Source organism: Myodes glareolus, chromosome 26 (genome assembly GCF_982192425.1).
Source record: "Myodes glareolus chromosome 26, mMyoGla1.1, whole genome shotgun sequence".
Taxonomy (NCBI): domain Eukaryota; kingdom Metazoa; phylum Chordata; class Mammalia; order Rodentia; family Cricetidae; genus Myodes; species Myodes glareolus.
This window is the reverse complement of record NC_142051.1, coordinates 11,700,693-11,722,389: the sequence shown is the minus strand read 5'-3', so window position 1 is coordinate 11,722,389 and position 21,697 is coordinate 11,700,693. Positions and strand designations below refer to the sequence as shown.

At 48.8% G+C, this 21,697-nt stretch overlaps 2 protein-coding genes across 15 annotated transcripts in view; both read right to left on the bottom strand.

Moving 5' to 3' along the window:
• Nucleotides 1-1,598: 1,598 nt before the first annotated feature.
• On the bottom strand, nucleotides 1,599-11,772 carry Stac3 (SH3 and cysteine rich domain 3). The gene is made up of 11 exons (XM_048418666.3): nucleotides 8,028-11,772; nucleotides 7,549-7,813; nucleotides 7,206-7,303; nucleotides 6,927-6,999; nucleotides 5,709-5,806; nucleotides 3,454-3,520; nucleotides 3,215-3,267; nucleotides 2,972-3,057; nucleotides 2,771-2,822; nucleotides 2,550-2,687; nucleotides 1,599-2,420 (listed from the first exon to the last, which is right to left on the bottom strand). Exons 1-11 carry the CDS (start codon nucleotides 8,091-8,093, stop codon nucleotides 2,322-2,324), a joined length of 1,095 nt encoding a protein of 364 aa, XP_048274623.3. The 5' UTR covers nucleotides 8,094-11,772; the 3' UTR covers nucleotides 1,599-2,321.
• A 148-nt stretch (nucleotides 11,773-11,920) lies between these two features.
• The window catches only part of R3hdm2 (R3H domain containing 2), a 124,151-nt gene continuing 114,374 nt past the window's right edge, over nucleotides 11,921-21,697 (bottom strand). For 13 of the 14 annotated variants that reach the window (XM_085683313.2, XM_085683314.2, XM_085683316.2 and 10 more), the window contains 5 exons: nucleotides 17,359-17,528; nucleotides 15,751-15,898; nucleotides 13,928-14,025; nucleotides 13,550-13,634; nucleotides 11,921-12,913 (listed from right to left, as the gene is read on the bottom strand). In XM_085683313.2, coding sequence (XP_085539439.2) covers nucleotides 12,573-12,913; nucleotides 13,550-13,634; nucleotides 13,928-14,025; nucleotides 15,751-15,898; nucleotides 17,359-17,528 — 842 coding nt within the window. In that variant the 3' untranslated portion in view covers nucleotides 11,921-12,572. The remainder of the gene's footprint in view (nucleotides 12,914-13,549; nucleotides 13,635-13,927; nucleotides 14,026-15,750; nucleotides 15,899-17,358; nucleotides 17,529-21,697) is intronic. The other variant, XM_085683312.2, reaches the window with a different exon arrangement.

Here is a 21,697-nt window from a genome sequence, read left to right as displayed (position 1 = left end):
GTGTGCATTGTGTCCTGGACCCTGTAATACCCAGGCCCTTCCTCTCATCTATTTTCAATTCAGTCTGCTCCTTGGCCCAGACTTATGACCTTTGCAGTGTGTGGCAGAGCCATCCATCACCCAGGCAGCTGGCTTGTGGGAGTGGGAGGCACTGGGGGCCAAACAGTGTCCCTGTCATACCTCATGCCCTCTCCTGGGATTGGCCAGAACTCAATTCAACCGGCTGAGTACTGAGCAGAAGGGTATGATCACCCGGTTCAATCAAGACACGATTCTCCACCCCTGGGACCCCAGCACCCCTCCTTCCAGTTAGGCGCAGCCTGTCTCCCGGCTCCTCCCGCCCCCCCTTCTCTCGGGCCCTTTGCTTAATTTCCTATTAACTGCTGATAAATCCAATTAAACCGCCGCTCTAATTAGGGACAGCTGCTGGCTCGGTAAGGCGAGGGAGAAGGGGGGCACCCTGTGAGTATAGGGAGAGAGAACAGCCGCTCTTCCTGCTCCTCGACACCCCTACACCAACACTGCCGCCCAATGAGCCAGTAAATTGGTTTTGCTTCGGTATTTTTGGGGGGCTCTTGACAGCCCGGGGGGCTCAGTTTTTGAGTCCCTCAGACCGTTTGATGAATACAGGCAATCGGCATCCTCGTCCTTCTTCCCCTTCCTTGTATAAAGGGACTGTCTAAAACCCTGGCCTTCACACCACCCGGCTTTCAGAAGTGACAGTCAAGGGCACAGGGAACAAGAAACTGAACCCGGTTTTGCAGCAAGTTTTGTGTGCCTCCCTACCCCTAGTACACCTCATCTTTCTGTACGGAAGGGGAGGGGTGCCCGTCCCGTGGCCCTCCTCTTCCCAACCCAGCTGAGCCTCTGCCCTCCCCCCTCCTCCAGCAGCAGATGGTGCCCGGGCTCCCGCTGCCAACCTTGCTAGGCGGTGCCAACCTTAGTCCTGGCAGACAATCCATAGACTAGAAGAGGAGCTTCTGGCTGGCCAGGCCGACCCTCCCCCACTCGCTATCAAACCCAAGACTGCCCGACACCAGCGACCACCCCAAGCTGCTTTTCAGTGGTCGGCTCCTAGGTCCCCAAACTCCTCATCTCCTTCTGCTCCCTTCTGCACACCTTCACGCTCCTCGCCACCTGCCGCCCTGACCAGGGCCGGCACATTTGCATATTTGCATATGCAAATAATAACATTTGCATACGGCGCGCCGCAGGGGGGGTCTCTGCTAGAACCCGTTAGCTGTCTGCCAGTCGTCCTCTCACTCCCTACCTGTCGGAAAAGGGCTGGGGCAGGGACCGCGCGGGAGGGGTGAGGCCCCCGGCCTCGCTAGCTCCGTTCCCGGAGGACTAGAGGAAGTGTTGCCATGGAGACGGCACGCACCCCACCCCCTCCCAGGCCCAGGGTCTCAGGCTTGGTGTCTCTGGTTCTTTCCCCTTAGCCACCCCCCACGCCCCTCCCCATCCCTCTCTCCAACTGAGATCTTACATCGCCCCCTGGCGGCCAAGCTGGGCTCTGAGCCAGGTTCTGAAATACAAAGGCTAAATGGCCAAGACCTAACGCACCAGGCTATTCTCCCAGCCACAGAGGCCCTGGGGTGGCTTTCCAGTCCGGCTCTTTTCTTCCAGCAGAAGCTTAGACTAGCGAGTTCAAGTCTTCCGACTCCCACCGGTCATGGGTTTCCATAACCCGACAATATGAAGTGGGGCAGCCGGGGAACATTCTTCCTCCCTCCACATGCCTTCTCTTCATCCGCAGTTAAAAAGACACGCCTTTAATCCCAGCACTGGGGAGGCAGAGGCAGGCAGATCTCTGTGAGTTCGAGGTCAGCCTGGTCTACAAGAGCTAGTTTCCAGGAAAGGCTCCAAAGCTACAGAGTAAACCCTGTCTCGAAAAACAAAACAAAATAAAACAAAACAAAACAAAAAAAAAAAAAGAAAGAAAGAAGGAAAAAAAAGCAAAGAAAGAAAAAAAGACAAACTTCCCTAACTTTTGTCAAAACTTTAATAAATTCACAACATTGACAGTTCAGCCCCTTGGCGCCTCCTTAGGGATATGCACCCCACCCCGCCCCCCCAGCTCTTGAAGGTTGGATGGGCTGAAGTGTGGGTCTTATTGGTGTTGGCTATCCAGCGCACCGGGTATCCGAAGCCCTAGGCGAGGGAGAGGAGGGAGACAGACCCTCCCCAGAAACATCATCATGCTCAGTGGGCCTTTCCACCCCTCCCCATCCAGTAGTCCAGTTGCCTCTTCCCTCCCAGCCCGCACTGGGCCCCGCCCAGAGCCAGGCATAGGTGTCTCCCGCCAGCAGGCACCAGTTCACCTAAATCTCCTCCAGAAAGTCGGTGGGGAACAGCCCCACCTTGCGGCCGGTGTAGACCTTGACGTAGCCGCCAACTTCGTCTCCTTTCTGCACTACGATCTGGGGAGTGAAAGGGTTGGGGAGCAGGAGCTAAATTAAGGAGAAGACGACGAGAGCAGGGAAGCCGGGAGAGGGGCGTTTACACGAAAGGGTTAGCACCTCTCAGGCCTGGGATTAGACCCGAGCTACCTGGTCTTTCTTCAGAGTGATCTGCCCAATCTCGCGGTTCCCCACAAAGGATCTGGTTACGCGGTGCACCCGTTCTCCAGCCCGGACCCGAATGATGAAGTTTGGCGGGAAGAATCCGACCTTCTCTCCGATTTTCCCCTAGAGAAGGGAGTCGGTAGGCTAAGGATCTCAGGTTCTAGAGCCTACCCTTAGCCCACCTCAGCTCTAGCCGTTCGTCTTACCCGCCACCACTCCTCGTTGGAGTCGTCAATAACTGTGATCTTCTCCCCTGGTCTGGGACAGGAAGGAGAGTTCTCTGTGATTGACAATACACACCAGTTCCTGACTGTGCCAAGGCACCCGCCCTTCTCCCTTTCCAGAGCGACCTCGGCTCTTCCTCCTCCGTGCTCCCCACACTCCCGCCTCCCTTGAATGCTTCTCACGGGAAATCCAGATCATCTTTCTCCAAGGCTTTGAACCGATAGAGAGCCACAAAGTAATGAGACTGCTGGAAGCCGGGCTGCTTGTGCTGGGGGGCGGAAGATGGGGCATGAGCTCTAGACCTCCTTTACTTTATTAGTCTTTGGGTGTCTGTCTCAGCATGGAGAGTGGGTGGAGGGTGGCGGGAACATCTGTGAGTGATGTCTGGGAGGGGGACCCAGATTCTACAGGTAGACAGGACTCACTTTGTCATCCGGTGTTTTCTTCTCAGCCTTCTTGTCCCTTTCTGCATTGTTTCCTTGGATGGGAAATAGGGGCAAATGGCTTCTGCCTCCGGGAGGACATCCATCACCCCCACCCTGTCTGCTGGAGGACTTTTCTACCCTGGGCCCAGTCTTTCCCTCTCCACCTGCTGTACAGCACACAAACCCCTGACTACACTGACTCCATGCCACCTCTGTGGGTGGAAAGGGCTGGTACTCACCATCCTGGGACTTGCCTTCCTCTGGCCTGGCGGACTCTGGCTCCTCCTCCATCATGGCTGCTAGAGGCTGTAGGGGACACCAGCGTTAGAGAGGTACTGTCTTGGGGACCTCTCTAGGCAGGCCAGAGAGTTATAGAACAATGTATCTAAGTGCTGGAAGAATACTTGGAGAAAACAGTAGTCTAAGAATCTGCCTGATGCAGGAATTCCTTCTGAAACATGCTGGCAGGTCGGTTCCCTGCATTGTGCCTGAATATAGCTAATGACAGACAGTTCACCCCCTTACAGCATAACTCTGTTGATTTTCTTTTTCAATCCCTTTTATTAAGCTTATAACAGCTTCCCTGTTTTCTTTTAGTTATTTGTCTCAATTTACCTTCCTGGGCTTTAAATGTGAAACAAAGTCCCTTTAACTATCTAAGGACAGCAGACATATCTTTCTGGCTTTTCCTCCCCACTGATTCTTAGCCCTGCAAGTCACCCGTGATCCAGATTTCAGGCCCTTCATTATGCTGTCTGATTAAAACACTCCAGTATGTAAGACAAGGAGTCCCGGGCACAGCAGCCTCCTGCTCCCCTTGTTGTTTTGTTGTGAGGCAGAGTCCCTGCAGTCCAGCTGTCCTCAAGCTCCCTGTGTGGCCAATGACCTTGAATTCCTGATCTCCTGGCCTCCAGCTCCCACACGCTAGGATTACAGGCATGCACCACTTTACCTGTCTGGCAACAGTTTCCATAGTTCCCCTTTGAGAACAGAACCTAAGAATATGGATTTTTTTTTTTCTGAAACAGCCTTGTAATTCATAGTTCAATTGACTGAAATTTGTTATCTGTACTCAAGTTTTATATCAACCACTTTGAAATCAGATCTCTAGTTTTGTTTCCTATAAGACTTATTTATTTATTACCACAAGAAAAGTAAATTTTCTCTTATGAACTTTCAAATTATTAATATTAATATTTTCAAGACAGAATGTGTAACAGCCCTGACAGTCCTGGAACTCACTTTGTAGACCAGACAGGCCTCAGACTCCCAGAGGCCTCTGCCTTCCTTCAAGTGCTGGGATTGAAGGTATGTACCACCACCACCCGGCTGGACTTGTTAAAGCCAGACAAGGCTGTGCATGCCTCCAGCTCCAGTGCCAGGATGCTAAAGTAGAAGGATTGTGAATTCAAGGACAGGCCGGGCTATAATGCAAGTTACAGGAAGCCTGTGCTGTGCATATAGCAAGACCCTTAAAGCAGAATGGGACAGAATATGTGTTGGAGATAATTTCCTTGGTGGACTACTTGCCTAGCATGCAGGAAGCCCTGGTTGTGATCCCTACCATTACACAGCAGGTTTGATGATCTGTCTCTGTAATGCCAATACCTGGGAAGTGAAGGCAGGAGGATCAACGTTCAAGATCATTTTTAGCTACAAGGAGACTCTGATGCTGGTTTAGGCTACCTGATTCCGGGTCTGGATAAATAGGGGGAGGTAAAGAGCACTCGATGCTCTAAGATTTTATTTATTGTTTTTTATGTGTATGAGTGCTTTGGCTGCATATATGTCTGTGCGCCAGAGACGCCAGAACTGGGATTGCTTTAACTAACACCCTCTATATTAGTTCGTAAGGTTGTCCAGAGAGAAACTCATCGCTTGCCCAGGCAAGCACATTTCTGGCATTACCAATCTATTGTGAAAGACAAGAAGGCTGCCCTTGCCCAATGTAACTTTTGTTACACTGTTTGTTGTGTCTGTCTGTCTCATCTACAAGATGAGCAGGTCACACCAGGTGATCTTCACAGACACCTGCTGGCTCTAGAATTCTTTAGCTACTTGGGATGACAAATTCTCTTTCCTAGTAGCAAAACACACAGATCTTGTGTTACCTGCAGTGCCAGGCCAGGGACTTAGCCTTCTGTGGTACTTAGTCATCAGTTTAGAAGGGAATTGGGGAAGCATGCTCTATGTCTTGAGGAGTTTGCTTTTCAATGTTGGGTATTGAACCAGGATGCCTACACATACATACTAGGCAAGCACTCTACCATAGAACTATATTCTCAGCCCTGTGGCATGATTTTTTTTTCCTGGTGAGGTATATAAAGCACCAAAAAAGAAAAATCTGCAATTTCACACAGGAATGTTTCTGTTTGGTTATGCTGCACCATTTGGAGGCAGAGGACCCATAACTTCTATCAGTTTTCCCAAGGGGGAAAGGATATGTCCCATGGAGCTTCTACAGCCGGCCTCTGTGAGGACATGGGATGCTCACATTTTTCTTATCTGCCTGTCCCTTCTTCCGTTCCTTGTTTGCCATGATCACCCCAATACGCAGGGTTTCAAACACGGGGTCATTGCGATTGGCAGCAGCTGGTGGAGTAGGAGGAAAAAGAATGCATCATTGGAAAGGCAGAGAGGGCTGGGGAGAGATCTCTCAGAGGGGGCATCTGGGAGTCAGTGGATACTCACGGGGACTTGTGGGGGTTGGAAATGGAGAGAACAGGGAGGGGCCAGCTGTGTAATGCCTGGGTCACCAATCTATAAAGGGTTCTAAAACACTCTGGGAATGCCTTGTGATGGGACTCCTTCCAGCAGAGTATTATTATACTGCTGGCTTTTGTTCAGGCTGGGGTGTTGCCACCAGCACATTCTTTTTGAACCCATACTCTTTATGGAGTTTAGTTTCTCCACCAAATACATCTCAGCAGTTTTTCAGCGAATGCATGTGTTTTCTTTTTCAAGACAGTCTCACTATGTAGCCCTGGCTGCATATGGAATACTTGTTTTGTTTTGTTTTTCGAGACAGAGTTTCTCTGTAGCTTTGGAGCCTGTCCTGGAACTAGCTCTATAGACCAGGCTGGCCTCAAACTCACAGAGATCCACCTGCCTCTGCCTCTGCCTCCCAAGTGCTGAGATTAAAGGCATGTGCCACCATCGCCTGGCAGATATACTTTTAAGGGTTGTCAAACTAAGAACTTGTCCGGGGGCATCCATAGCTCATGGGCTGGCCCTGAGTATGGCATTGCTCTGTAACAGGGTGCAAACAGGCTAGAATCCTTGTTCTTGCTTAGGATTGGTTTGAAGGAAACAGACTACGGTTTCGTTCTTCTCTCTACCCCTGGCCATTTGCAGTCCTTGCTCACTCAGGTCCCTCCCAGCTATACATGGACCAGTTGGCTTGATGGCTGTAAAAATACTAGACTGGGCTGGACGGTGGTGGTGCACGCCTTTAATCCCAGCACTCGGGAGGCAGAGGCAGGCGGATCTCTGTCAGTTTGAGGTCAGCTTGGTCTACAGAGCGAGTTCCAGGACAGGTTCCAGAGAAACCCTGTCTCAAAAAACCAAAACCAAAACCAAAACCAAACCAAACCTAGACTGAGGGAGAACTATAGAAACAGACGATTCTATATCAAAATTTACTTTCCGAGGAGGTGGTGTGAAACAGTCTTTGAGACTTGCCCACTCCCTCAGGTCGTATATGTGCACTTACAGAGATCTTTGACACAAGCGTACTGTTGGTTGCTGTAGAGTGGGGAGCTATAGGCACGACGGAAACCAGGTGGCTGTAGGAGGGGATGGGAAAAGCATTAGGAGTAGCAAGGTAGGGTCCAGCATCCCCTCCCTCATGAGTGCTCAGCCCTTCTCAGAGTAAGAGCTGGGCTGAGAAGGGAAAAGCAGGAAGATGTGTGGGATGGCGTTAGGGGTCACCAAGTAGTTGATGGCCTGTGCCTCTTCTACGTCTCTTGCTCCCCAGGGCCTTGTTACTCACGATCTTGCCGAAGCATCTCTGCATCTCCACGTAGGACTGGCAGTGCTCATGGATGTTGGTTTTGCAGTTTTTACAGCGGAGCCCAAATTTGTTATTGACTTGGAGGGTGAGGAAGAACATTTGAGTAAGGTTCTGGACTCCCCTTTTCCTTTGTAGCCCTGTGACTACTCGGCTACTTCACCATTGCTTAGTCTGCCCTCTTCTGGCACCCTAACTATCAATCTCACTATTTTCCTGGAGTGAATCCTGCCATAGTGTGTCCATTACACACACAGTTTCCGTAAGTCCTCTCCCACCCCATAAGCCTTCTGTCTTACTGTCTCTATTCCCCTTCAAGACTCACGCACAATCATCCGGGCACAGACATCACAGAACTTGGGTTTCTTGAAGAAGTGATCTTTGAATTTGTGCGGCTTGTCATTGACAAGCTTAGGAGGTTCTGGGGGTGGTTCCTCCTCCTCCTCCTCTTCCTCTTCTTCCTCATAGATATAGTAGATGGGCCCGCCCCCAGCTCCCACTGCCTCTCCATTGGCCTGGGGCTCTGGGAGAGGCTCCATCTCCGCTGTCTCTGGAGAGCCCTTCTTGAATATCTGCTTCAGTCGTTGTAGCTGAGGGAGGGGGGTGAAGGAAACTCAATGTTAAATGACGGTCACTTTCTCAACAGTGTCCCTGGATTAGTGAATTGGGACTGCAGTTGTTGCCTAGCCCAACAACAAATGAGCCACACTCAAGCGGGATCTGTTCAAGCAATTTTCTTTACATGTCAAGGCTTCCCAGCCCTTCCAACGTCCCTGCCCCCAGTGATCAGCTGTCCAGACTCACCCCACTTTGTGGAGTTTCTGCTGGGAAGTGGGGCTTAGGGGGCTCCAGTACCTCCTTTTCTGTCATCCTGCAAGAGGTTGGAGCCAACTATGAGATCTAACCCGACTGCCTGTTCTATTCCTGTATTACTGCAGATACCAAGTGGGGCAGACCCAAGAGGAGCCTTTGGTAGAACTTGTGAACAGATCCTACAGAGGTCCAGAAAAAAACGTCCAGAGGCAGACGACTTTCCAAGCAGTTCCTTAAACTGACACTTACCTTCCCATGCCAAGGAGCAGCCCCAGTCTACAAATCCAATACGCTGCTCAAGGCTGTTGGCTTCGGAGCTCCCCTACAGTAGTGGTTCTCAATCTTCCCAGTGCTGCGACACTTTAATACCCCAACCATAGAGTCATTTCACGGCTACTTCACCACTGTAATCTTGCTAGTTATAAATCATAAGGCCTGAGATGCAGATCTGACATGCGACCGCTTATATGTTGAGAACCACTGTCCTACATACACTTGTGGTTGATGCAATACACACCTTCTCCTGGCTTCAGGAGGTTAAACCTGCATCCTTGCCTATATGTCTGAAGGTGTGTCCAGAGATCTGCCCTCCCTGCCTCTCGGAGCCTTGGGGGCCTGGTGCCTAGTTCTGTCCTGGCTGCCTCGGGTCTCTGCTATTTTGGTTTTCAGAGTAATATGAGCCTATCCTTCCCTTACTGCTCCATCTTCTGGACCCCACCACACCCTACCCCTCCTCCAATCTTGTCTCATCTTGAAGTAGAACAATTACACTTTGAAAATTCAAACTACTCACAGATTACAAGAGCAAGGGGGAAGCCGAACAGACTCAGGGAACGAAAAGACGAAGAGATGACTTACTTTAGAGACTCCCTAAGTCAGCTCAGTGTGGAAAGAGAGTCCCTAAGATCTTGATGGTGGTACCGGGGGACAGCTAGTCCTCTTCCTCCAGGGCTATGCCCCCAGCACCTTCTGGACTCACAGATACTCAGACAATATTGGTAGGCCTCCTAGGCTCTCGCCGTGGTGGCCGAGCTGAAATGACAGGGCTGGAGGACAGTGGACAGCTGAGAGCACAGCTGACAGGCAGAAATTGGAACCAGGAGGTCTGGGCAGGGCTAGACCCTGCCTCCTCCCATCTCCCATCCCCCAGAGCTGCTCCTCTGAGTGTATACACTGGCTCATCAGGAAGGCGAATTTTCTACCCAACACTGCAGCACCTTACCCCACTCCAAGTACCAGGAGTTTGCCGTGCTAACCATGTGCTATAACTGCAGCAAGAAGGGAGCTTCTGCTCTCAACACGTGCTCATGTGAGTTCAGATGTCTGGCAGTGACTTCTCCATAATCTTCCCCTAATGTTCTAAGAACCTTTCAATTCTAAGTCCATTTCAGTTACTTGCTTAGGTTTTACTTCCTTTGTTTTTTGTTTGTTTGTTTGTTTGTGAGACAGGGTTTCTCTGTGTAGCTTTGGAGCATGTCCTGGAACTAGCTTTGTACAGCAGGCTGGCCTCGAACTCACAGAGATCTGCCTGCCCCTGCCTCCCGGGTGCTGGGAGCTGAGAAGAGGGTGTGAATCAGAACTCAGTCAACCATGCGAGACTGCATCATCCTCCACAACTGAGCAGAGTGTGGTGAACTACTGTATTTCTTTCTCACTTGCACAGGGCATCTCTTTCCTCTAAAATTCTGTCCTCAAGGAGAGGAGACTGTCAGAGTTACTGAAAAAGATGGTGACAAAACCCAAAAGCTATGGACCTGGAGAGATGACACAGCTTCTCGCCCAGAAGACCTGGGTTGTTCTTGGCATCCACACATCGGCTGTCTGTAACTCTAGTTCTGAAAGCTCCACACCCTCTTCTGGCCTCTGTAGGCATCAAGCACACACAGAGTGCACATATATACACATGTGGGCACACTTATATCATAAAATAAAAAATAAATCTTTAAAAAAAAAAAAAGCCTAGTTGGCACCGGAGGTCAAAGCAGCAGATGACAGTTGACCCTGGACGTGTCGCCGCTGTGGTCTTCTCTTTCTGAATGCATGCATGAACGCAGGGGTGCGGGCTGAGAATTCTTCAGTCGGTTCTTTCCTGCATATCGTGGGATGCAGGAACTGAAGCAGATGAGGCTTGCATACAGCACTTCTTCTGCTGTTAGGCAACCTCACCAACCCACAGTTGCCTTCTACAGTGAGAGTTAATTCACGCATACATTTATACACACACAGAGGAAAGAGTGCTGAATGGCTCTGAGAGCTCTAACGTCCCTGCTGTTCGGCTGTAAATATATACATATATTTTGTTTTTTTGAGACAGGGTTTCTCTGTAGCTTTGGAACCTGTCCTGGCACTAGCTCTTGTAGACCAGGTTGGCCTCGAACTCACAAAGATCCGCCTGCCTCTGCCTCCCGAGTGCTGGGATTAAAGGTATGCGCCACCACTGCCCGACTAACATTGATTTATATTTTTAAACTACATGTGAGTGGTGATCAAAGTACAGCTTCCCAGAGTCAGTTCTCCCCTTGTCTTGGGAGCAAGCTTAGGTTGCTAGGCTTGGGAGCAAGTGGAAGCAAGCATTTACCCACTGAGCCACTTTGAAGGCCATAAAGTAAGTTTTTATCATCTGTAAATAATGTTCCCTTCCGCCATGAGAACTGTATGTTCTAAAGTTAAAAAGCCAAGCCTTATAGTTTTAATCTTTTTTTATTATTATTATTTCGAGACAGGGTTTCTCTGTAGACCAGGCTGGCCCTGAACTCACAGTGATCCACCTGACTGCCTCCCCAGTGCTGGGATTAAAGGCACACACCATCACCACCTGGCAGTTTAAACCATTTTAATTGCAATTCCACCTCTCAACTCTCGATAGTCCAGCACAGGGGCTAACAGGTCAGGGGAAGGCTTCTCAGGTATAGCTTTCTCTAGTCTGAGCTATGACATGGCTGCAAGACCCTGGAGGACAGCCAAGTCAAGGCTGTAATTGAGTGTGGATTTTCTTTTTAAGAAAGTCGCATTATGTAGCCCTGGTTGTTCTGGAACCTGCTATGTTCAAAGCTGGTCTTAAACTCAAGAGTTTTGCCTGTCTGCTTCCTGAGCACTGTGATTACAAGATGGTGTGTGCCATCATGCTCAAACTGGAGTCCTGCCTCAAAATACACACACACACACACACACACACACACACACTCAGACACACACGCACACATGCACACACATACAGACACACAGACACACACACACGCACACACACAGGAAAGAGTGCTGAGTGGCTCCGAGAGCTCTCTAACGTCCCTGCTATTGGGCTGTAGCACTAAGATGGCCTGAAGACTCTCCAGTCAACTCCACCTGCAAGTGGAGGCTTCTGTTTTCAGTTCTGTCAGCTGCAAGGAAGGTAAGCGTGCTACCTTGATACAGCTTGGCACTGCAAGTTCAGTTGGTTTTATTGTAAGCAACATTCACATGTGTTTCTGCCAAGAACCCAATGCTCTGCTTTTAGGATTAAAGGTATAATTTCCCCATCCCTGAAAGGTGTGTCAGAAGACTAGATAAACAGAAATGAGGCCAGCATCTCGACTTGACTCACCCAGCTCGACAGCAAGGCTATAATGAGTAGAGAATCAAAGGGCAAGAAGGCCCCTCTGATATGGAGGAATGAGCTTGAAAACGGCAGCTTGCAGTCTGAGAACCACAGACCCAGCCATCTCTGAGAATTGTGTGCAGGAAAGAGGAGGGGCAGGAAGGAAGAGGTTGGGAAAATTTCTGTGCACACACCAGGGAAATCATCCTAAACTACAAAAAACCCTTCCAGCAGTTGTGGAACTGGACCTGCTCAGAGCCTTTACCCAACCCACACCGATGTCAACAGAGAAACAGTGAGTGATGCCCAGTGACAGGTTTTTGCTTTTTTTTATATTTATAAACAAAACCAACCTCCCTCCCCAGCAACTCCCCAAACAAACAAAAATCAGATTAAATAAAATGTGCAGTGAACACACCCAGCAAACACCTGTATGTGCAATTGAATACTGTGTCTGTTACGGTGGCACAAACCTCAGACAAACAATATACAGTGTTCTGGGGGTGGGGGTCCCAAGTTTTAACTCTGTGGGTTTTGGGGAGACAAGATGGGGGAAGTGAGAGAATGGGAAAATCAATGTACTTTTCTTAATTCTGTCCATATAAATATATTCATGAAGACCAGAGAGGAAAGGGGACTGGGACGGTGAGGAAACGGAGAAGAGGGGAGTATGGGACCCTCTCAATTCTACTTGACCAAAAAATATGGAAGAAATCAATTCCATGGTGGGAGAAGAGATAAAAAAAATGGTAGCAGAGGATGGGAAGGAGAGGAAAACAGAAGGGACCAACAGGGAAAAGAGGGACCCATGGCAAGGAAGTGGAAAGGAGTCCCATGCCGGTGTGAGAATCTGTCTGCTTCTCTCTTCAGCCGTAAGGTGGCAGGCTCTGGCCCAGTCAGTCTGCCTGGGCTCCCTCTGCTTGGCCCCCACTCCTACCGTGCCAGTCCCTCCCGTCTTCCATTTATTGGGAGCTAGCTCGCTCCAGGATCCTCAGGTCATAGTTCTTTTTGGCCACTCGAAGCTTGAAGCGACTCACAGAGTTGTTGAGGCGAAGGGAGGCATTCTGGGCGGCCAGCGGGCTGGGAAATACAGCCACTATAGTGTACAAGGCAGCGAGGTCCGAGTGGCGGCCATTCTCTGCAGTCCCGCTGTTGTCCCCCCCACCTGCACCAGGCAGCCCCTGAGCATCCTTAAGCCACTGGATCTTGGCGCCAGACATGGCAAGCTGGGTGAAGAGTTTGTCTGCCTCCGTACGGGTGATTCCTTCAGGGAGGTCCGTCACCTCCAGCACCCTTCCCAGCACTGAAAGGGGAGGAGAGATGAAGGGCTGTGAGACATGGAGCAAGGGCTACACAGTGGCCTGACAGAGCCACTGACCAAGCCTGTGTACAAAACGCCCTCAAACTTCTACCTTCTCCAGTTAGCCTCCCCAAATCAATCCAACTTAGCCCCATGGAGACTCTGGGTCGGGGTCGGGGCAGTCACAAAGAAAAGAAACCTTCCTCTCTCTAACCCAGAGATATTCAGAGGGACTGAGAATTAGAACTTCGGGTTTCTGATCTGGGCACCTACAACTCCACTGCTTCACAGGGGGTCAGTGCTGTGAAATGCAGTTCTGTTGGTAATGTGCTTAGAGGGTCAACCTGGAATATGATCCTCAGTTCCCTTCCTTTCCTCGTTTAGCCAGTATCTGCAGAACATGGACTCTTTTGCAAAGACCTTGTATATCCAGCATGGAAGGCCTGTGGTCTAGGGTGAGCAAAGGGAGGTGTCCTAGATCAGGAGACAGCTGCTCCCATCACCGCTCTGACAGTGCCTAGGATGTTCTACCTCAGGACCCACATACTTCACACAGTTTGTGAGCAAAGATGACTCTACTCCCTCACTCCACGCCAGCTTTCCCACTATACTGGGGTGGCAATGGGTCCAGTTACTCACCAACATCTGCTGTGCCCAGGTCAGTGGAGGCAGACTTGAGCGCTTGCCTCTTGCTTCGGTTTCCGTGCTTCAGCCCGCTCTGTCCCTTCAACATCCAACACAACTCTCATCCCAAGGGAACAACACTTATCGCCTTAGGTCCCAATGTCTGCCCCTGAGGACCCTACCTCCCCAGGGAGTGGCAACTGAGACATAAAGCCTCTCCCTCTTGGCTCTGAGGTGGGAGCCATGAGCACAGGAGTCAGGGAAAACTCTTTTTGCTTTGTCCATTCTGTGTTTTCTCCTGTGTCCACCTAATTGGTTGAAGCCGATGGCTCACAGATGGGGGCCCAGATGAGAAGGGAAGTCTGAAGCCCCCAAGATGGTAGATATGCTCACCTGGTGCACCGTGTAAGTTGACTGGCCATGGAGCAAGGGAGGGCAGATGGACAGATTGTATTGTAATGGCTGACCCAAAAGGGAATAGCGCCCATCACCTAGGGTAAGAACAGGTGCTTTAGGAGTTTGAGTTTCATGGTATATCTATTATGAGACTTCAAGGGGCTCTGGAGAGAAATAGCAACAATACATATTGTTTCTACCTACCTTTGCTATGATGGGAGTATCTGTGTAACTAATTTAAGAGTTGTACTCCTTTGTGGTAGCACACACCTTTAATCCCAGCACTCGGCAGAGGCAGGCAGATCTGCTTGGTCTACATTGAGAGTTCCAGGACAGCCATAGCTACACAGTAAGACCCTGTCTCAGAAAAACAAAACAAAACAAAACAAACGAAGAGCTGTGTCTCTTCCTAAACTCTTAGCAGGGCTATTAGATCACTTCACCTTGAGTTCTGTCCATCAGAGACCCTAGGTAAATGGCCAAGGGAGAGTTAGGTGTAATGGTACATGCCTGCTATTCTAGCACTTGGGACACTGAGGCCAGCCTGGCATAGTGAGAGTCTCAAGAAAAAGGAAATGACTGAGGAAGAACCTCAGCCTTACTAATGTCTTCATCTCCTCTATGGCTGTGCTCATTTCCAAGCGCTCAAGTTTCTGCTCACGGGAGAGGCAGTGTAGAGTGGCGGTGGATAAGAGCACACTCAGAACCTGATGCCAGTCCAACACACTGACTCTAACTGGAAACGGCGGTGCTGTTGAACAGCTAGATGAACACAGTGTTAGAGCACTTGCACAAGGCCTGGGACAAATGAGTGTCGTGTAGCTTACTACTCACAGGATGATTCATTTCGGAATATTTTAAAGTTTTAAACATCTTATTTTTAGATTACTTGTGACAGACAAAGCAAAAGGCAACAAAGTCTATTTCCATCTTATGCATGTTTATCCCATTTTATGGATGAGAAAATTAAGGTCTACTTCTAAGTTTTAGTAACTTGTTCAACATCACAAAGCTAGTTTGTCCTGGAACTGGAACCCAGAGCTTTAACTGAAAATCAGTGTTGCCTCTAAAGAATCACACCCTTCTTGGAGCTGGAGAGACGGTTCACCAGTTAAGAGCACCTACTGCACCTGCGGAGCACATGGGTTGATTCCCAGCACCCACATCAGTATCTCACAACTGTCTGTAACTCCAGTTCAAGATACACATAAACTCACATAGGCACACATGTAAATAATACTTTTTTTGTTTTGTTCATTTGTGTTTTGTTTTTCAAGACAGGGTTTCTCTGCAGCTTTGGAGCCTGTCCACCTGCCTCTGCCTCCCGAGTGCTGGGATTAAAGAGATGTGCCACCATTGCCTGACTAAAAAATAAAAATTTTTAAATATTTTCTTCTCTTTCCTGAGACAGGGTTCCTCTGTGTAACAGCTCTAGCTGTTCTAGAACTCGCTTTGTATATTGAGCTGGCCTCAAATTTAGCAATCCTCCTGCCTCTGCCTCCTGAGGCACACCCACCTAGAAACTCTGAAGCAGACAGCCCCACACTGTTCTGATGCAGTCTCACATCACCAGCTCTCTGGTCCAGTACTGATGCTGGGCTGCGTTCTTTTTCAGTGGAAAGGGAACTTTTTTCCTCTCTCTTTCCTCCACTTGGGAGTAAACAGCCAGTGTGTGCAGGAGGCTGGAGCAATGCACGTGAGAGCAACAGAAAGAGGGTGGGTGTCCTCTGCGCCAGCCCACGTCAGCTGTGGTGGCAGCTCTACTGCCCACCTGCTGCTACCCTGGGTCCACAGCAGCCCACCTCGACCTAACTCCCTACCCTGTGCAGGACCCCCAGGCCGGGGGAATGGCGTGAGGACAGGCAGGGGACCGAGTCCAGTGCAGACGTTGCTGAGGCTGGTGACAGGAGAGGGTGCTGGAGACTGGGTAGGAGATGTGACGGGGCTGTTGCCCAATTGTGCGTTGGCCTGTGAAAGAGAAGAGCACATGTCATTCCCTCTCTCTCTCTCTCTCTCTCTCTCTCTCTCTCTCTCTCTCTCACACACACACACACACACACACACACACACACACACACCTTGGTGTGTCCCAGGGCCTCCAATTCACTACTCTCAAGAAACAAAGAGTCTTGTACCAACTGCCCAAAGCCAGATTGCTGCTCCAAAGCACCCTCCTGTTCCCTAGTTTGTGTTGCTGTAACTATCCTTATTTCTAGCATGAGAGATCAAACCCAGGGCTTCAGCTGTGCTAGGCAAGCACCAAAGCACTCACCTGCCTGACAGCCCGAGTTTGTATTCTTAGTATCCACTTTCAATAAACCACTCCCTTGTTTTGTCTGTGTAGGAGGCGCAGCTTAAAGAAAGGATTGGAAAAACCAGACTCTTCATCACCTGGAAGGCTGGAGTGGGTACTGTGGCCACCTGGTGATCTTGTGCTATTCTATGGAGCCAGCCTTCCTGGATCCCGATATCCTGAGCACTGTTTAGGCCCTCATCCCAGACCTTGTCTCTCAGTGACTATAACCATCCTATGAAAAAGGCTCCATGTGCATCCTCCACCAGCAGAATCTGTCCTTATGCTCATTATAGATTCTTTCTCATTAGGTCCTTGCCCTGAGCACTGTTCATCAGCCAACAGAACTCGTTCTTATTGTAAAGGTCACAGGTGCTTTGCTACCTGGCCTGGGAGTTTCCACACAGCTATATCTAAATCTCTGTTGTGGTAACTGCCATGCAGAAACCTCTTCCCTACGTTTTACTGTGTTTAAATTTGTAAGAAAAATAAACCCTGAGGTCAAACTCTGGATGTTCTGACCCGGTACTTGAAAAAGTGGTTCTGACTCAAGTTTCATTCTTTACCTTGCTCAGATTGTTTCCTTGCAGACTGTGAAGCTTGTGGGGTCCCTGACATATATGTATGTGTATATATGCATGTCTGTGAAGGCTAGAGGTCAATTTGGGGTATTATTCTTTTTGTTTTGCTTTATTTTTTTTGGGACAGGGTTTCTCTGTGTAGCTCTGGCTGTCCTGAAACTCACTCTGTAGATCAGGCTGGCCTCAAACACACAGGGATCCACTTGTCTCTACCTAATGAGTGCTGGTGTTAAAGATGTGCGCCACTACCACCCAGCTTGGGTACTGCCCTGTAGATGCCATCAACCCCAGCCCAGAACCGCATATGCACAAGGCTTGTGATCAACTACTGAGCAACGCTCATCCCAGGATCCTCCATTTTAAATATGCTCTAAGCATGGTCTGATGTGTTCTACCTCCTCTCCCAGGTTCCTGGAAAGAGGATACACTTTGACATTCTCATGTTTATCCATCAAAAACTTCAGAGAAACTATAAATGAGATGTGCAATGATAGACGGTTTCTTCCTGAGGAGACTCTGGACCTTTTTTCCTAAGACAAGGGCGAAGGACTTACCTGGGGATTACCTTCAGGACTATACAGGTCCCCAGGCTTCTGACCTCGCTGGTCCACATTGTAATATTTGCAGTGACTCCACTGGACCATAGATGGATTCTGGGGGGTCTGGGGTCCATTAGGGACATTCAGTTGCATGACCACCACACCTGGTCCAGAAGGTGACACTCCTGAGTGGCACAAAGAAAGCAGTTGTTGGGAATTCAAACTATTCTGGAAGCACAGTTATCTCTGAGTGGAAAGCCAGTAGCAAACCCACCCATTTGCTTCAGGGTCACTCCAACTGTGTCCTGCCAGGCATCTGAGACGGCTTCTGATCTGGCCTCAGAGCCTCTCTCCCCAACCAGTGGAAGTTTGAGTGGAAGAGAGATGAGACCAGATGCCAATATTCTCCTGCCCTTTACCTGGTGGAGCAGTTTGTTACGACTGGCAGAAAAAACACTCCACTAGTCAAAGCTGAGTATTCCCAAATACCCAGGTCAGACTGCTGAAATGTCTGCACACAGCACGAGCTCTAGTCTGCAGTGTGGGCCAGGGCTGCCGATATAAGCAAGTTTTTCTTGAAAGGACTGAGGGTAAGCCAGCAAAGCTGAATTGCTCTGGAGAAGATGAACGCTCACAGCTTCACTAAGTGGACTCACAGAGTACTCTGTGGTCACCAGCTGGTGAAGGGAGGAACCATTCCAGTAGAGGGCACAGTTTGTAGACATGAGGTGCTACGATATAAGCACACTGCAGGAAAAACACTAAGGGATAAGAAGCTTCTTTAACAAGCATTTATTGCTATGTGCCGGTCCTTCCGCTGGACACTGAGCGTACAACCAACAAGCCTGGGCACGGTCCCCCTAGAAAGGGCAGTTTATTAACAACTCGGACATTAAGCAAAGAGTTGAGAGCAGAGTCTGAGGTGCATTCTGGAAGGATACTTGGACTCTATCCTGGAGATGCTGAGATAGGACTGGTACTTTGTAGAGCTTACCTTATACTTACACTAGATAACAGGGTAATAAAGAGAGGGGACTAGGGCAGGAAAACTGAGACAGGAAGGTAGCCAGAAGGATGATGGCAGGGCCAGAACTTTCTGAAGGCCATACTGGCAGAGTCCAATACAGCACGGCTGGATATGACTGTGATGTTCTGGTACTGGTAGCTATAGATAGTTTTTTCTACTGTCAATGTGGAGGAGGGAAAGGTCCAATCTTCCTTGTGGAAAAAGAAGGTTGAGTCAGGGAGAAGCAGTTTGATGGACAGTCCCCACTGGGAGGAATAGGGAGGGTTCTGGTTCTACACAGGGGATTACACAGCGTGATAGTTTTCTTTTGACCTTTCAGGCCGTATTCTTGCTGGGGCTGAGCTGGCGTGGATAGTGGTGAAAAAAATGGGATTACCGGGATTACCAGCTCAGAAGCTGCAATGCTGCGCTTTCCATGGTCTGGTACTTCAGGGCTGCCATTGCCTCTATGATGGGAAATGCTATGGTCTCTGGGTACTAGCCATGCTGGAAGGAGAGTGCTTGCTCAAGTAGTATTGGTCATAGCTCAGTAAAAGAAAAAAGACATGAGGTCTCTGAGAGCTATCTGATCCGTTTCTCTGGCCAATTTGTGTATCCTACTATCTAGGGTTTATTAAATCAGAGAGCACAAATAGTTAGTGCAATAGGCTGCTATCTTCCTATGCCCTGCTCCAAAGGGAGCAACACATTCATCAGTGTGGCTGGCAGAGGGCCATGGGAAATCACGGTTGTGGTGCCCTATGCATCCGTAACAACTCTCCCCTTACTACAGCTGCTTGGGCACCTTGGCTCCCCATCCTATCAGCCCTATGCACTCCAACACCCTCTACCAACAACACTGTAACTGACTTTATTCAAACTCCTCAATGCACCCAAGGGACCACCACAAAAATAATCAAATCTACAGCTTTTCTAGAGGCAGCTCATAATCAGAGCCTAGCCCTGGGCTAGGGAAGGTGGGCGCAGGTGCATGCGGCGAGAGCATAAGCCGGACAGAGGACGCATCTCCTAACACCAACACAGACATAGGAGCTATTGGGAGCTTAAGGCGAGGAAGAAAAAGAAGTCCTTATATTATCTTCTCTGATGCCAGCAACAACAATAAAATACAGCCAGGAGTCTTAGCTGCAGCCTCTGCTCTGAACTCTCCATACTCAGTCCTCCCCCGCTGGCCTGGAGCACTGTTCCTTCACTCAACCGAGGACACAGCACTCAACTGATGAGCTGATTTTTATGCTTCTCCTCCTCGAGCCAAAAGCAGGTGGCATCTGTTAACTGCTGAACCGTCCCTACTTCTTAATGGACATAGCAAAAAAAAAAAAAATCCTCTGTCCAGTGATAGCACTTCCTTATCACCGGGCTGGGGAAGGAGCCTGGGCTGAGAGCAGGCGGAAGAGGGAAAAGGGGGCTGAATAAGGAAATCAATTTCAGCTTGAGAGCTAAGAAAGGAGAGGGGACATGTGAATGGTTTTTTAAGTGGCATCATTAAACCTGGGCAGAAAGGTCGATTGGGCAGAGCAAACCACATAAATACAAGCAGATGACATTTATGTCTGGCAGAATTGGTTTTCGCTTTTTGTTTAGATTTTTTTTTTTTTTTTAGATCACTGAGAGAGAAAACTGAAAACTGATAGGGCTTCTTCCCTAGCACCAGGGACCAAATCTATGAAAAAGAAATGAAGTCAAAATCATAGGACAGAAATCAGTATCTTGGCTCCTCACCCCACCTTCTTTTTGGCAAGGGAGAGGAAGATCCTTCTGAAGTGGAAGAGAATATTCTCAGCTTTGAAACCCTTAGAAAAGAGGCAGTAAAGGCTGAGAGGCTATTCCTGTGTGCACTTCACAGTGTCCCTGCCGCTGTGCCGCTGTGAGGGAGTCTGGTCACAAGTACCACTGCTATTTCATGCTTGTGTGCATCTTCCCAAACAGAATCCCAGATAAACCTCAGGGGACCTGAGAGCCATCATTTTAGTGGGAGACAAAGTATTTCCTGGAGTCGTGATTTTATCTAGCATTATAGTGGCAGAATTAAGGTTCAGGCCTGGAGGTGAACTGGGCAACTAGAAAAAGGTATTAATAAACCTCAACAGTTGTTCCAGGAACAGTCAATCCTAATCCCTGCCTTTATTTTTGGAAAAGTGACCATGTTGCTACATGAGAGGAGGGTGGGGTGACGTCCTCTGAAGGTGAGAGAGTGGTTTCTGTGACTACTCCTGCCAAGTTAACAGGAACTAGAAAAGAAAGCAGAAGAAACACTTGTTTCTTTTTAAAAATTTCCTTAACTTCCATGAGCAGGTATTAACAATTTTAAATATTAATTGTCGAGGGAACATTATCTCTTAGTTAACATGGGTAGGACAGAGGGTCCCACTGTCTGGGAAGGGTACAGGAATGTCAGAAGCTTAGAAGCCGTCTAGAAAAGAAAGGAGCTGTAACTGGGGAAATTCCAAAGCAGTAAGGAAAACAGATGATGGAGAAGGTTAGGAAGTCCGAACTCTTTCCTTCTCCACCCTGGGCCTAGATCTCGGGTGCTGCTTGTCTCCAGAACAAAAGATGTTTTAGTTGGCTTGGCATTAGGTCAAGTGAGTAACATAAAATTATTTCCTATTTCTTTGTTTTTGATCCAAAGACCCTTTATATTTGAACAACAGATACCAGAAACCAAAGAGATATACTAACATACCACAAAAATGTCAACAATACACATACAAGCATATCCTTTATGCACACGCACACATGGATCTTAACAAACAGGGAGAAAATTCCCTGTGGTACCGAGCACCAACACAGTACATGGTACACGGTAATTTTTGGAGAGTGGTTTCTACAATTTCCATATTCCACTGAGAATTTCAAGGCCAAGTAAGTCCCTTGGCAGACAGTAAGAAGCGGCTGGAGAGTCCACTCATGTAATAAAAGAGTGGATGAATTTAAAACCTTAGCTTTCAGAGATCTGTGCTTGGTCTGGATGAAACCAGAGGTTATTTCACCTTAATAGATCATGTCTTATGAGCAACAGTAATTCTGTAATTGCCCCAAAGCATCTAACAGTGAGAGTGCAAAAAATCTTAGGAGAAAGAAAGTCCTTCATTCTAAGTGGGAAAACCAGCCAAATGACTCCCTCTCACCAGAAGAGGGCGCGCAGACATCCCCAAGCAAAGTGGAATGGGGATGGCCCGAGGGTGAATTACAGTTCAGAAATTCTGTCTCAAAAACAAGAAGAAAAAAAAAAAGAATAAAGCCTTTCCCAAAGCCCTGAAGCTCCTTTAGCTGTAGTGTACCAAGTGTGGGGAGGACCGAAAGGGAAACGAGCTGTTTAGCATTAAG